The sequence below is a fragment of the Mastigoproctus giganteus genome, chromosome 13, assembly GCF_048544385.1.
Source record: "Mastigoproctus giganteus isolate SK-2022 chromosome 13, ASM4854438v1, whole genome shotgun sequence".
In the NCBI taxonomy this organism is placed as follows: Eukaryota; Metazoa; Arthropoda; class Arachnida; order Uropygi; family Thelyphonidae; genus Mastigoproctus; species Mastigoproctus giganteus.
In genome coordinates, this window is record NC_143587.1 from 62650393 (window position 1) to 62666388 (window position 15996).

General features: G+C 36.0%; 1 protein-coding gene across 1 annotated transcript in view; it reads right to left on the minus strand.

Moving 5' to 3' along the window:
• Positions 1–7167: 7167 nt before the first annotated feature.
• LOC150076120 (SUZ RNA-binding domain-containing) overlaps positions 7168–15996 on the minus strand; it is a 47446-nt gene continuing 38617 nt past the window's right edge. Inside the window, exons 3-4 of the mRNA XM_090387262.1 lie at positions 11757–12015; positions 7168–7332 (exon numbers count right to left, since the gene is read on the minus strand). Coding sequence (XP_090243388.1) covers positions 7168–7332; positions 11757–12015 — 424 coding nt within the window. The remainder of the gene's footprint in view (positions 7333–11756; positions 12016–15996) is intronic.

A 15996-nucleotide genomic window follows, 5' to 3' on the forward strand; every position in this document is an offset into this window, starting at 1 on the left:
AAGTTCTCTGAGCAGTGCAGATGGGCTGCAAGAGCAGGTCATGAAGTGTCAATGATATATAGGAATTCTGCTAGCAGAGACAAGGCGGTGATTATCCCTTTGTATAAGGCAACAGTCAGGGCACACCTTGAGTACTGCACATACAGGTCTGGAGACCTCATTTTAGGAAGCATGTAGAGTTGCTAGAATGAGTACAAAGAAGGGCAACAAGAATGATGAGTGGAACAAAGGGGTGTTCTTACCAAGTAAGGCTTAAGTTCTGCAAGTTGCAGCGTCTGAAGACTAGGCAACTGCGAGGTGATCTGATTGAGGTGTCTAAGGCCTTGAATGGTTTGAGCAGGCTCAATGCTGATGGGATTCTTCCGCTTGCTCAGATTACAAACCTAAGGGGGGGGCATGGATTCAATCTGAGGAAAGACAGTTGTAGAATAGATGTGCAGAAGTTTGCCTTTAGCCAGCAGGTAGTTGATTGCTGTAACAGACTGCCATCTGTTGGTATAGAAGTTGACAGCTTAAATAAATGGCCGAACTAGACAAACATTTGGAGGGACTGGATGGGTGAAATGGGAAGTTAATTATTTTTTTGCTGATGCTGTTTAAGCTTACTTTCTTGCATCATATGCCTCATACACAGGTTTACTAGCCCATTGTTGGTCATTTTGAGGAATTTAACCACACACAATAATAAATAAATACATTTATTCATTTAGTATTACCCTTAATATCTTAATATCTCATTTCTTGCATTACTATATTTCCTTTGTCTGAAAAATCATACTCGTACAAATTTGAAGACAAATTAACACAGTGGCAAATGTCCTCTGATCTTTTCATGTGAATTCTGAAAAAACTATTGTTTTCTCAGAATTCAAACGAAAAAGTATCACTTCTGGATTATTCTTAAGTATGATTCAGCCACAAACACTGAAGCAGTGACTAGAATGAAATATTTAGCTATTTTACCAAAGGGCCTCTCATGTATTATTCTGAGAAAATGACACATCGCCTCTCCTATCACTTCTAAAATTAAAGAGGTAAGACTGTATACATATATATTTAGGAAGGTAGATAGGGTAAGAGTCGCTGATCTTGAACCAGCAATTAACATACAATAAACATTTCAGAGAGGAGTCTGTCAGACTAGGAGTTAGTCCTTGCAGATAAAAATGCAGTTTTTGTATATGAATACTTATATTTATAAAATAACAAATATAAGCAGTCATATACAAAATGTTCTTACTCAGGTAGAAATCTAATAAAGCTTCAACTAATATCATTAAAAATACTCCTATGAATATCCAAACCCTACAATCAGATGGCATCTATTTCTATTCAGTACATTCCTACCAAAATTAATAAGCAACCAACACGTATAAAATATAAAATACAGTAATCAAATAAATACCTTATATAGAAATATCTTAAAAACCACAAAATGTGAAAAACTGTGTGTGTGTGTGTGTGTGTGTGTATATATATATATATATATATATATATATATATATACAGGCAGTTCTCGCTTTACGAGTTCCTGGGTTTACAAGTTTTTTTCCCCCAAATATTAAGTATCAACAAAATCAAAAATATGAACATTAATTGCATAAAATGAATGTTAAAACATTCATAAATACCACATTCCAAACCACGTGTGTAGCTATACAATACAGTGTACCCCGCTTTACGATATTAATCAGCTCCAGAGACACCATCGTATCGTAATGTGAACCCAATAAACACATTGTTTTTTGGTAATTCGTTTCAAGATCTCGGAAGTTGAAATTTTCGCTGTATAACTAAGCTATTTATCTCTCTAAAATGTCATTTTTAGGGTCACGAACGTGACCTTAAGGCCATATAAAAGGTCGTGAGCGTGGTTTGTAAATTGTATTAGTTACCAATTCAAATCATTAAAATGCACTACACTTTCATCGTTATCATATGTTCCGTTATAAGAATCAATTTTAAATGCCTTTGTGATATTTTTCTAAAGCACATTTCTGGAGGTCACGACCATAAAACAATAGAAACAATTTGCACTTTCCAGTTTATTGAACTTTTCTGTTACTACAAGCAATTATAAATGGGTAGTAAACTAAATCTTCTTGCATTTGTGAAAATACCGATAACTGGAATTGTGTGGTTTTTTACGTTATTATGGTGAAATGTGTTTCCCCTTTACTGAAATCTTCAATTGTATAAAAAACAAATTTTCAGAATCTTCTCTTCATTCTTTTTTTAAGCTTTGTAAACTTGTTACACCACGTGAATCGTGTTAGTTGCAATTTGTGTGTGCCGTTAAAAAATGCTTATGCATGCAATCGTGAAATTTATAATTTAAAAGAGAAGATTATCTTGGAAACAAATGCCTCTTGAAACATTTCTGAAGACAACGACTCCTTGTGCAACAAACCAATGAGTGCTGAGCCAATAACGAGTGATCAATGAGTGCGCATTTAGTCGGTGATGATGAGAATAAACATTCTTTAACATTTGTAAGTCATAAATAATTTCTCTATTATTACAATTTGTTTGATTTTACAAGCTACGTTTTCATTCCTTTCGATAAATCAATCACTGTTTAAACATAAACTAATTAGCTAACTAATTTCATTGTTGAGAACATAACCTCTATTTTTAACCTTATGTCTATGGGAAATAAATTCCCGCTTTACGAGTGCGCACTAGGAACGAATTAACTCATAAAGTCGAGAACTATATATATATAGTTCTCGATATATATTATATATATATATATAGAATCAAATTCCTAAAGCATAGAACTGTGAAGTTATAATTACTAAGGCATTGAACAGGGATATTATATGATGATATAAACCAATCGGATTAATGCCATCAGCGATTGAACATTACATCTGTCGTTATGCAGGAATGAAATAATGTTAAAATGTAGAGGCCGTCCTGTCGTTTAAAAAACCCAAAGCAATCCATGAACTAACCTGACCGTAGGCAACAATGGTTAAATGGTTAACCATTTAACGACAGGACGGCCTCTACATTTTAACATTATTTCATTCCTATATATATATATATATATATATAACTATGAAATGTAAGGTTAAAAATAAAATGAAATGTATATATATATTCTTGAACATTACTTTTAAGCCTATATTCTATTTTTATTAAATTTTCAGTTGTGATAATGCTGCGGTTATGCGGCATTAATGCTACTGTAGGATTAAACATTATACATGCACTGATAGGTCAAAGTATCAACTGATTTTTGTTTTGCGAGTGGTAGTGAAAATTTTTATTAATTTGGGCGGAAGGCATTACTGGTAATCAAGGCCTAACTAACTGGCTAGCCATTCTTGTTCTAGCAGTTGCTGATTCACCTATAGTTCTATGTTCTGTATAGTTCTATGTTAACAATTAACATGAAATCAAGTTAACAAATGTAAAGTTTGAAAAGATTAGAGGTTTAAAGTTAGAGGAGAAAGGAAATAAAGGGAATTATTAAAGATTAAGTCAAGAAAAATTAGGAAAATAGTCAGGAAGAATTACGGAGGTAACATTCCTTCATATAACTGTCTATCTGATACTTCCTCAGGGGCTTTGAGCAGACAGATAGCCATACTAAAAGAATGTCTCATCCATACCCATTTCTGTAGTCTCAATAACAGTTTGCTTAATAAGTACTCATGTTTAGTTTGGATGTCCTAAAGTAATAAGGCAAATAAAAATTTTAATTGTTAATTTTTTAGTTTAGTTTTAAATTTTGGATTATAATTAGCTGCAAACTGGGATTGGGACCCAAAGCCCAATGGGTATGCATCAGAGTAAATATAAAAAGTATATAGGTATTTATTTACCTGCGACCACTACAGCTGGTAGTTGGTACGAGAAAGCACGTGCAATCTGACCGGGAGCCTCTTTATAAGAGGCCGGGCGCCATCTGGTCTGTTTTGTTGGTTAGTCTGTTGTTAATAATTATATATGCTTAAGGGATGGGTTAATTTGTTTGTTTGTGATTATTTGACCTGTATCAAATTTGTAATCGATGGTGAATACCTATATGGATGTTTATGCTAATACATTTTAAGATTACACTTTTTTAAAAATTTTTTTTTATAAATCAAAATGGTGATGTTTTTTACTGGACAAGGACTAGTATAACCTTTCTACAGCATAACAGCTTATGTATGCCCAGTGGGATAACTATATACAGTGGTACCTCGGCTCACGAATGCCTCTAGTCACAAACAAATCGGCCCACGAACACAATTTCTGAACAAATTTTGACTCGACCCACGAATAATGCCTCAGCGCACGAACGCACAAACATGGCTTTGGCGCCATGTTTTCGGCTCACGAACAGCATCAGTTGTACTCAGGTTTGCGCACTGTGAACATTGTTTGTCATTGCGTTGTTCTTGATACAATTTTTTTTTGCTTTTTGCATTAAATTAACCCTCATTATGGCTCCCAAGAAAGTGAAAAGTGTTAGTGACAGTAGTGTAAAGAAGCCTAAGCGTATTACAGTAGAAACGAAGAAGGAAATAATAACTAAACATGAGAATGGTGTTCGCGTTTCTGATCTCACCAAGCAGTACGACATGGCTAAATCTACGATCTGTACTATCTTAAAGAACAAAGATGCGCTAAAGATGGCTGATGTGGCTAAAGGAGTGACTATGTTAATGAAGCAAAGGTCTCAAGTGTTAGAATAAGTAGAAAAATTATTGTTAGTTTGGATTAATGAAAAGCAGCTTGCTGGAGATAGTGTTAGCGAGGCCCTAATATGCGAGAAGGGTTTACTTTTTCACGGTGATTTAGTGGCGAAAACACCGAATAGTGATGCTGGCGTTGACGAATTTAAAGCAAGTAGAGGCTTGTTCGAGAAGTTTCGCCGACGAACTGGAATTCACAGTGTTGTTAGGCTTGGAGAGGCAGCTAGTTCGAACAAAAAAGCAGCAGATGCCTATGTGGAGGAATTTGCAAACTTTATCAACTCTGAAGGTTACGTACCGCATCAAGTTTTTAATTGCAATGAAACGGGACTTTTTTGGATAAAAATGCCAAGAAGGACCTACATAACCCAAGAGGAAAGGTCACTGCCTGGCCACAAACCAATGAAGGACAGGCTTACACTTTTATTGTGCGCTAATGCAAGTGGGGATTGTAATATTAAGCCTCTTTTAGTTTACCACTCTGAAAATCCGCACACTTTTAAACACAATAAAGTGCTAAAGGGTAAACTTCCGGTATTGTGGAGTGAATAGCAAGGCTTGGGTAACAAGATTACTTTTTATGGAGTGGTTGACTGAAGTTTTTACGCCAACTGTCAAGAAATACCTTGAGGAAAATAATTTGCCCCTTAAGTGTCTGCTGGTTATGGACAACGCTCCTGGCCATCCTCCAAGTATGGAAGAAGACCTTGATGTTGAATACAACTTCATAAAAGTCAGATTTTTGCCTCCTAACACCACTCCTCTCATCCAGCCCATGGACCAGCAAGTAATTTCCAACTTTAAGAAGTTATATACAAAGGCTCTTTTTTTCAGGTGTTTCCAGGTGACCAACGACACAGATTTGATCCTGCGTGATTTTTGGAAGGATCACTTCCATCTCCTCCACTGTATAAACCTCATTGACAAGGCATGGAACAATGTCTCTAACCGCACATTTCAATCTGCCTGGAGGAGACTTTGGCCAGGTTGTGTGCCTGATAGACTTCGAAGAGACAGATGTAACTCTAGTAAACGAGACTGTGACCATTGGCAAGAGTTTGGGCTTGGAGGTCAACGAGGAGGATGTGGTGGAACTGGTGGAGGACCACAGACAAGAACTCAACACAGAAGAACTTGAGTTGCAACGTGAACAGATGAAAGTTATGCAGAAGGAGCATTCAGGAGAGGAGGAGGAAGAGGTGGTACATGTTTCAAGTGCTGAGATCAAAGAATTTGTAGCAAGTGGAGTGAAGTGCAGGTTTTCATTGAGAAGCATCAGCCTAACAAAACTGTGATCAGCAGAGCAGTGGACATTTTAAATGACAATGTGATGTCCTATTTTCGGAAAATTATCCGACAAAGAAAAAGAATGTCTCTGGATCGTTATCTTGTGAAAACATTAGCCGCCGAGCCAGCAATCGAACCACTTCCCAGGATACAAACAAGAGAAATACCAGAAATGCCCGACGTTATTATGGAATGGGACTCTCCTTCGAAGGAGTAGTCTTCCTCCTCCTCCTCCTCTACCATCTACCTGTGCCAGCAACTATCAACCACAAAGGTAAAGTTATACTGTATATTTTATATGATATATTTTTGCCACACATAAATCCATAAAAAAGTCAAAAAACAATGTTTCTGGGGCAGGCGAACGGATTAATTGGATTTGCATTAATTTCAATGGGAAAAATTGTTTCGGTTCGCAAACGGAGTCAAAGAACGAATTAAGTTCGTGACCCGAGGTACCACTGTAAATATTTACATACCCCCCATCGGTGATTTTAACCTTGTGGTGCTTTGGACTTTATTATAAGCTGAAGGCAAGGTGTAGCACATTTGCTTTTGTTGCCATTTATATCACTTTATAATATCCAGTAAAGTTAGTGCTATAAAACGCTGGGACTGGTATGGGGTTTAACATAGCCAGGGTCAGCATGATAACTCCTATTATAGTTATTGTTGTATTAGGGGTTGAATTTGGACATCCAGGTTGCAGTGCAGTCAGACAATGAGCCTTGTCTGAGCGCAATTAGCCCCGGGTCTAATAAATAAATATATATATATATATATTTATATTAAAAAAAATGCACACACGTTGCAGGTGCCTCTTGTCAAACAGGGGTCAGGAACAAGTAGTTCCTTGCAATCAACATATATTAAAACTAACATAACAAAAGGTAGTTACATTTCCAGAAAGTTATATATACAGGGCTACGAGATGATTAGATAATGAAAAATATAGAGGATACAGAGGAGAAAAATGCAATGGAGTTTCAAAAAGTGAAGACAGAAACCAAGAATTTAATTTTTTTACAAAGTTCTTCAACTTTTCAACAGCTTCAACTTTTATTTTCACAGATTAAGACTTCATTGCATAAGAGGATCAACTTCAATAATATTGACATTAATTTCAGTGATCAATTTTAAAATCTCTTCTGTTTTCTTAGTCATTATTGTTTCACAATTTGTTTTTGCATTATCTTCCTTTGTCCCACTGACAAAATGCAATTAGATCTTCACTGGATAGTTTTGCTGTTTGCACTACTAGCAACTCTTCCACCTCTTTTTCCAATACATATTTCAATACATATCCTCTAACATTTCTCACCAGCTGAACGATCCTCTGTACCTCTCTTGGATGCTGAAAAATCCTTAAAAATCACTGATATATTCTGACCAGTTTCTTATAGCAGCAGTAGTTCACTGCAGCTGCTTTAAGTTTATCCCAGGTTTTCAAGTCTTATGGCACCAGAATATTAAAACTAATTATTACCATTTTATTTATACATGGTATGTATAGTTTATTACTGAACAATTATTAATTTCATTAATGTTATTACAATATAAATTTTATGCAGTATTTTGACATTTGTATATTAAAAATAATTTTATATGTATATACAGCAAGTATTGTTCAGTGAAAAGTTTTGCTGGTGTGCTATTATCAACCCTTCCACCTTTTCTTCCTATAGATCTCTGAATACATAACCTCAAACATCCTCCAAAAAGCAGGTATGCTTACAGAAATTAAAATAAGACATATTTAACTAAGGACAGCATAGATTTTATATTTATTGATTAGCTTTTGTAGCTATCATATCAGATGTCTTGTTAGACACTAAACCACACTCTCTGCTAAGCTAACCATGCATGAAGCAACAACAGAATGTTCACAATCATGACTTGTTGCTTGTGTGACAAAAAAAAAAAATAATAATAATAAATAAATATTATTCAATGATAGAGAGACCATTGTTTTGCTCAAGTGCTTTCTGTTTACAGTTTTTGCAGTTAAGACTTATTACAAAAAAAGTTAATAATGTTGCTGTTAATTTAATTTCTTTTAAGTGGTAAGACAATAATTAAAACAATAAATGGACATGAAGTCAGAATCAATTATAACATATGTAATGCTAAACTACGATACTGTTAGAGTTTGTTAAACTGATGTTAAAAGAACTACAGAAAAAAACAATATTAAAATTTCTTAATCTTTTTTATCTTCTGAACTGGACAAACAAAAGTAGCAAATGAAATTTAAGAATTATGCTAAGAATGAAATTTGAAATATTAACTTATCTGAATGAGGTTCATATTTTATGTTAATATAAGCAAAGATTAAATTTGTTTGCTGAATGGTTTATTTGTCATATCACATGTATAATTTTTTGAGAATATACACTCGTGAGCCAAAATGTTATGGTCAGCTACTTAATAGCATGTTGACTCTACAAGACTGTGGGTGTCCTCAGGTATCCTGAACCAGCTGGACAGGATGTCCTGGAATTCACCAACGGCATGGAATAGTGAATGCTGCATTCGACAGCATTCTACAAATGTTGGGGGAATATGGAAGTCAGAGGAGCACCCTCTCACAGCAGCAATTGGGAGTGAGAGTCCAGATCATCTGGATACATGGCAATCAAGTAGGGCAAAACTTGGTCCAATGCAATGCCAAGATAGAATCTGGCAGTGAGGGTTAGTGGACCCAGTGATGTCAATGAAAATGTCTCCCAAACCATAACACTGCCGCCAGCCTGTTTCTGTTCAACCATGCAGTCTGGCTGCCGCTGTTGTAAACTCTTGCTTGTCACTGAATACGCATCAGTTAATCGGCAAGGTGGAGCTGGAACCTTGATTCAGACTGGGCAACTCTTTTCCAGTCATCCAATGTCCAGGAATGGGGCACCTGTGCCCACTGCAGGCAGAGGTGTTGATGACAGTCGGTGACTATGGGCACATGAACAGGACATGTACTCCATAGGCCTACTTGCAAAAGCATCTGCTGGATGGGTGTGCTTGGAAACAATTCTTTGTGTCCTGGTTGTAATCTGCTGTTAACCAAGAAATTGTGAGCCATCTGTTTCCCCAGACAGCAAATGCCAAAAGCTGTTCACCTTGACTATCAACCAGTGGTTGTCTCCCTTGGCATGTTTGGTAGTTATAAATCCCTCTTTGAACTATTCCCACCACACCTTCACTATGGCGGCTCTTGAACAGCTGACAATGCCTTCAGTTGCTGAGATGTTGGCCCCCACGTACCTAGGGCCACATATCATTTGCCATACAAACTTTTAATGTCCTTCCCTTTCCCCATTGCATGAGCTTCATAATGACAGGTATGCCATCAATATACAATACATATACAGTGTATCAATTGGTGATGCCTAGATGCTGTGGGATGTGTCCACTCATGTAGATGGGAATAGTCACAATGCTTTAACTTGTGTGTAGTTGATTCTTTTTTTGGTTGTTGTTAATCATTGTATTCCACAATGTACTCAGTTTTAAAGATATGGAAAACATAGGAGATGGGACTTGTTTCAGAGGATGAACCCTAGAATTTACCTACTTGTTACTTACATTTCAGTAATGTTAGTGCTTTTAACACCATTTTTTCCATGAAAGTATTTATTGAAAATGCAAAATAACAATAATAATAAGAAATCTGTTGATATTCAAAATGTTTTAAATGTTTCTTACCCTTAGCTCATCAAATAGTAATTTTATATGAGATGCTATCCAAAAGTTCCCGAAATGTATTTATAAAATAAATTACTCACCCTGGGTCTTAATTGCCACCTTCACCTTTGAAGTAGTCCCCTTGAGAGCGTAAACACCGATCCCAGCATTTCTCCCATGATTTGAATGCGTCCTGAAATTCCTTCTTCGTCATAGTGTTCAGCACTGCCTGTGATTCGGTTTGGATATCCTCTACACTGTCAAATCTTGATTTTCATTCTTGGGAAGAGGAAGAAGCCGAAAGCAAATAAGGGGGGGGGGATGATTGTCATGTTGTTGGATGCTAAAAACTGTGCCACAGCTAGAGATGTGTGGGCCGGCATGCTGTCATGATGAAGGACCCAGTTCTTTGTGTGCCACTTCTCTGGACATTTCCTCCTGACGGCTTCCCTTAACCACCTCAGGATGTTGCAGTAGAATTTTGCGTTGACGGTCTGGCCAGGAGGGACAAATTCCTTATGGATAATCCCGTCAATGTTCAAAAAACAGATCAGCATGGACTTCACATTGCTCCTCACTTGTTGGGCTTTCTTCGGTTGGGGCGAAGATGGGCTCTTCCACTGGGATGATTATTGCATGGTTCTGGGTCATACTCATATACACAACTCTCGTTGCCAGTGACGACAGTAGAAAGGAAGTTTTGATCACTCCTAGCCCATTCTTGGAGATCTTACTTCCATGCAATGCTGCTTTTGGTCTTCACTCAGTAACCGTGGCAGGAACTTGGCTGCAATCCTTCTCATGTTCAACTTGTCTGACAAAATGCACTGACACAGTCCATACAATAGTCTTACAATGCCACAAACATCATGGATGGTCTGCCTGTGGTTTTCAAGGATTGCCGCCCAAACTTTTGTGACATTTTCCAGGGTGGTGCTTGATGATGGACACCCAGAGCAATCGTCTTCATCAACTGACATTCGACCATTTTTAAAATGGTTAAACCAGTAGTAGGTCTGCATCTGGCCTAAAGAATTGTAACCAAAAGCTTGTTTCAACTTCTTATGGGTTTCTGCTGCTGTATTGTTAAGAAGGAAACAAAACTTGATGCAAGCACATTGCTCTCTCACATCAGCCATCACAAAAACTGCAAACTAGGCGAAACACACTGCCAAAGAACTGTGCATAAATATTCAATGACTCGACCCCACGGGACACACTGATTCACAAAGAATGCATGCAGTGTTACTTAGCGCCACAAGTCTATACTAGACGTAATTCCCTGCACAACATCCAAATTTCGGGAACATTTGGGTAGCACACCTTGTATACATATACATCAACTTACCTTATTATCCACAAACATACAAAATTAAGTTGAATATAAAAAAAAAAAAAAAAAACTGTCTAGGGAGTAAAAGAAAACCCCAACAGCAAACTGCAAACAAAAAAAGTTAACTGCATATGAACAAAACTGTGATCAGAGGTTCAATCAGTGAGGGATAACTTATTTAAGAAATAATGAATGGTGTGACTCTGTTGTGGAAATGAAATTGGAAATCCTTGTATATCAACCATACTTGCTAATCCTGTTCAAAATTTAATGACGATTAAATTAAATTTAATAAAAATAAGTTGGTTTCAAACTACCTTATTTTTAATTTCCATAAAGGAGTTTCTTACAATAATTTTAGCAAATGGTCCACCTTGCATGTTTTCCACAGATTTTTTCAAAAAATGGAGAAGCAAGAGGAATTAAAACTGTAGTACTTCTCAATGGGATACAGTGGTAATAAATGTTAACCTATTTTAATTCTTTAACAGAGCACTGATGGAAATTGTTTTGAACAACTGGCATTCAACTGTTAAAAATGAAATGAAATTTCCAAAGGCAATATATATCTAACACACATGATTAAGATAATCTTCACAAAGTTCACATCCACTGTAATTCTCTCATTTTGTAATCATGATGTAAATTATTTGGAAACATTTAAATGTATATGTGCCCATGAACTACACTACCATTTTGAAAGATAAAAATATAAAGACTGCAGAAAATGGCACGAAAAATTTTAATATACAAATAAAATAAAAACAAACTAACTTTTCTTTTTGAGCTACTTCTTCACTGCTAGCAGAGCCTAAAATCCTTAAACGAGCTTCTGCATATTCTGCTTCCCTCTGCTGTAAACTTTTCACTGGTTGTCTGGTAGGTGATTTTTCCCCACTACCTATTAGTCCAAGCTTGGTATCAGTTGGTCGCTTTAAAATTTTTACCTGGGGAACATACTGAGTACGAGTTGTGTCTTCTAATTTCACGTGCGTAGTTGATACTGGTCCATCCAACTTTGAAAAATCACTATGCAAAACAAATTTATTACGTGAAAACAAATAACTGCCACCATTTATGATTTAAATAATATAAGAAAGGTGATACAGATAAAGTAGTTACTATATTAATGTCCTGCTGAACCATATACTTATGCAGTTGCTTCACACTAAATCAATAAGAATCTCCTTACTTACCTAATTTCTAGCCTCCCCACAAAGTGCAGATATAAATGTCCACAGAGTTTAACAATCAGCAAATCTGTGATAGCATAAACTGTACGCAGTTCATCCAGCAATAATTATTAAACACGTATAGTCATTCTAAAGAAACTATTTCAGATCAATGAATTTGCAAGCTGAGAGAGAGAGAGAGAGAGAGAGAGAGAGAGAGAGAGAGAGAGAGAGAGAGAGAGAGAGAGAGCATCCTTCAAGTTTAAGATGATATATACCATGATTTAAAAAGAAATTAGTTATGCCTCAGCGCTATGCTCTACATACCTGAAATAGCACTTTTCACTTCGAATGCATTGGAAGTCAACCTATCAGCAGATGTATTGGAATCTGACTGGCCTCTATCAAAAAGCATTCTCTGCCATACTTGAACTAGATTGGACACCCAGCTATAAAGCAACCTTTCCCTATTACTTACAATATCTTCCAAGTGTTTTTTTTTTGTTTCTCAATTAAAAATTCAATATTTAATTTATAACCACCCAAGTAAACAGCTGAATTGCAGGACAAACTTAAATTACTCTTAGGTTAACCAATTAAAAGTAGCATAATTTAAATTACAAGCCATCTGTTGTGATTTTTTTTTATCGTCAATGGGATACAGTGGGATATACTGAGGTAAACTTCTCTTATTCTTTTACAAATAGTGGGATATATCATGTCAATGTTCACTGTGTATTGAATTACTAATGATCTCCTGTGTCCATGGCTGTAAAATTCAACAAACAAATAACGCTATAGCATAAAATGCTACATTTGGCCATCCCTTATTTTTTATTATTTTTTTAATCAAAAAAATATCTTTACAACACATTTCATCATGTACCCGGTGTAGAGTCCTTCAAACAGGAATCTATACCTGGATAGCATGCTGTAAGGATGACCTTTCACATATTTTTAAAAAGCTTAAGTGGCACGAAAAAAAACCCTTAAATACAGCTGATCCTACTATAATAAGCAACACGTGTTATGGAAAAGTAGAAATGTGTACTACAGCCTGCACATTTTTTCATATAACAGTCAACGAGTGGCGACAAAAGCTATAAATTGTCAATAGTTATCCCATTTTCAAAATTATTTTTATCAATATGACCAGTAAATAACATACTGAAACTCAAAGGTAATTAAATAAAAATTTATTAAAGTAAAACATTTGCTTCCTAAGCATTTAGATGAGCAATACTGTTTTCCTTTTGATGGCTAAATTTTGAACTGGTGGGGGAGCAGAATCTTCTTGCATAGGGCCAGTTTTTTTTTTTTAAGGGGAAGCAAGCTAGGCTGGTTGTCTAGCTTGCTTCCCCTTTTCTAAAATAAATCTCTAATTGCTCTTGAGATTATCCAATCTTCTTTCGAATGTGCAGCTTCTTTCAAGGACCATGTCAGAAACCATTTTTGCCAAAACTCTGACATTTCCATTTTTATTTCAATATTTAATGTTTCCTGTTTCATAACACAGGTAGTAAGAATATGTATACAGTGAAACTTCCCTTTAACGGACAGCCATGGGAAAGAAAATGTGTCCATTAGAGAGAAGTGTCCGTTAACAAGAAGTCTGAGGGAGAAAAAAAAAAAAAAAAGAAAGAAAAATCGTTAAACGTTTAATGTAAAATTAAATTAAAATATATACAGATTTTGAACAATATTTTTGTAAATAATATACATACAATTGTGCTATGCATATTATGACTTTTATCTTAAGAAAAATACATACAGTAATCATTATTTTCTTCTGCACCTTCTTCAGGCTGATAATTTTGTTTTCAACATTTGTTTGGAGTGAAGAAACCATCGAAAGTCCTTCAGTATCTTCTTCAGCGGCGAAAAACATTTTTAAACGACTGATTTGTATGAGTGCTTCTTCTATTTTCATCAGTGGTTCGTGATTAATATGTTCTTCGACAGAATGACCTCCTTCCATTTCTTCATCCTCATGAGGAACTTCTTGAAAAATATCGATGATAATGTCGTTGATATCTAGAGCACCATCTTCTGTAGTGAGGTTTGAGTCTATATCTTTGTAGCCAGGGTCACTTGTAGCGGAAGTATCGTACATTATCAATAGATGTTGAAGTTCTTGTTCTTCTTGGTGCTCCACACTGCTGTTCACAACTTCAATTTTTGCGTTTGAGAAGCCAGACTTTACAAAACAGTTCACGACAGTTTGTTTTCTAATTGCGCTTACTGAAGAGGAAATCCATTGAATCGCATCTAGGATGCTGATTTTCTTTGCAAGGTCACTCGCACATGTTACATCGTTCATGTTTGCAATGAGATGTCTTAAAACACGTTTTCTGTAGTGAAGTTTAAAATTTTTTATTATCCCTTGATCCAAGGGCTGACACTCTGCAGATGTGTTTGGTGGCAGAAAAATGATTTGAATGTTGGACAATTCAATGTGCGGGTGAGATGCAGCATTATCCATGAAAAGAATAATTTTTCTGTTTTGACGAATCATGTTTTGGTTAAAGTGACTTATCCATTCGCTCATGATATCTCGTATCATCCACGCTTTTTTATTAGACTTCCAGTCAACATTCAAAAGATTCAACTTTATGCCCTTGAAACAATGAGGATTTTGTGGGTTTCCTATAACAAGAGGTTGTTCAAAGTCTCCCAGCATATTTGTACACAATAGTACAGTCAAGCGTTACTTAGAAATTTTTCCGCCCTGGCACTTTTCATTTTTAAGACATTGTTTTTTCAGGAAGAGCTTTAAAAAAAACAACCCTGTTTCGTCACAGTTGCAAATATCCTTAGCTTCAAAATCATGACATAAATCTTCCAATTTGACGGTCCACTCTGTTACAACCCTAGTATCAACAGATCCACTTACGGTTTTCCAAGAAATTTTATGCCGAGTTTTGAACTTGTCTAGCCATCCCACAGAAGCTTTGAACTCATTTACTCCCATAGATTTCACAACCTCCAAAGCCTTTTCCCTAATAATAGGCCCATTAATGGGAATTTTTTTAGCACGTGCGCGACAAATTTGAAGTCCAACAGTTTTCGGGAATGATTTTTGAACCTGATCATTTACGTGTTGCCAAAATTGTTTGAGCAGTTCATTTTTTTTCTTTAGGGTGTCGCTTACCTGCGTCTTCCCGATTTTGAATTTTACAGCGAGATTGTGAACACTATTTTTTTGCCGATCATACGCATTAATGAGTTTGACTATCTTTTAAAGTTAAATGTTTACGAGAAGACATTGTGCACTTCACACGACACTGAACAAAACTGAAAAGACGAAAAGCCGACCATATTCCTCCCCCTCCCTGCACACACCGAATTAATCAGAAGTTTTACACGTGCCTTAAAATTCTTGAAAAAGGGTTTAGAACCATGACGTAAACCTTGATAAAATTCAGAGAATCGGAAATAGAAAATAAACACACGATTGAGGCAATACGTGGAAGAAACGTACTAGAAAAAGGGCCGTGAGCTCGCCCGCTGTCCGTTATGGGGAGATCAAATTAAGTGCTAATCTAAACGAAACAGTGCAGATTGCCTGTCCGCGTCCGTTACAGAGAATGTCCGCTAGACAGAAGCTGAAAACACGTTAAAACCAATGGAGGTGAGTTGGGGAATTTGAAAATGTCTGTTGTAGAGAGATGTCCGTTAGGAGAAGTTTCACTGTATACAGAAACTGTATATAAATGTTTAAATAAAAAAAAATATATATATAATAAATAAAAATATGCAATGTGTATTTTGATTTTTTATATATTTTGTGCATTTAATATGTTATCACACACATGCACAATTATAAATTGAAATGACA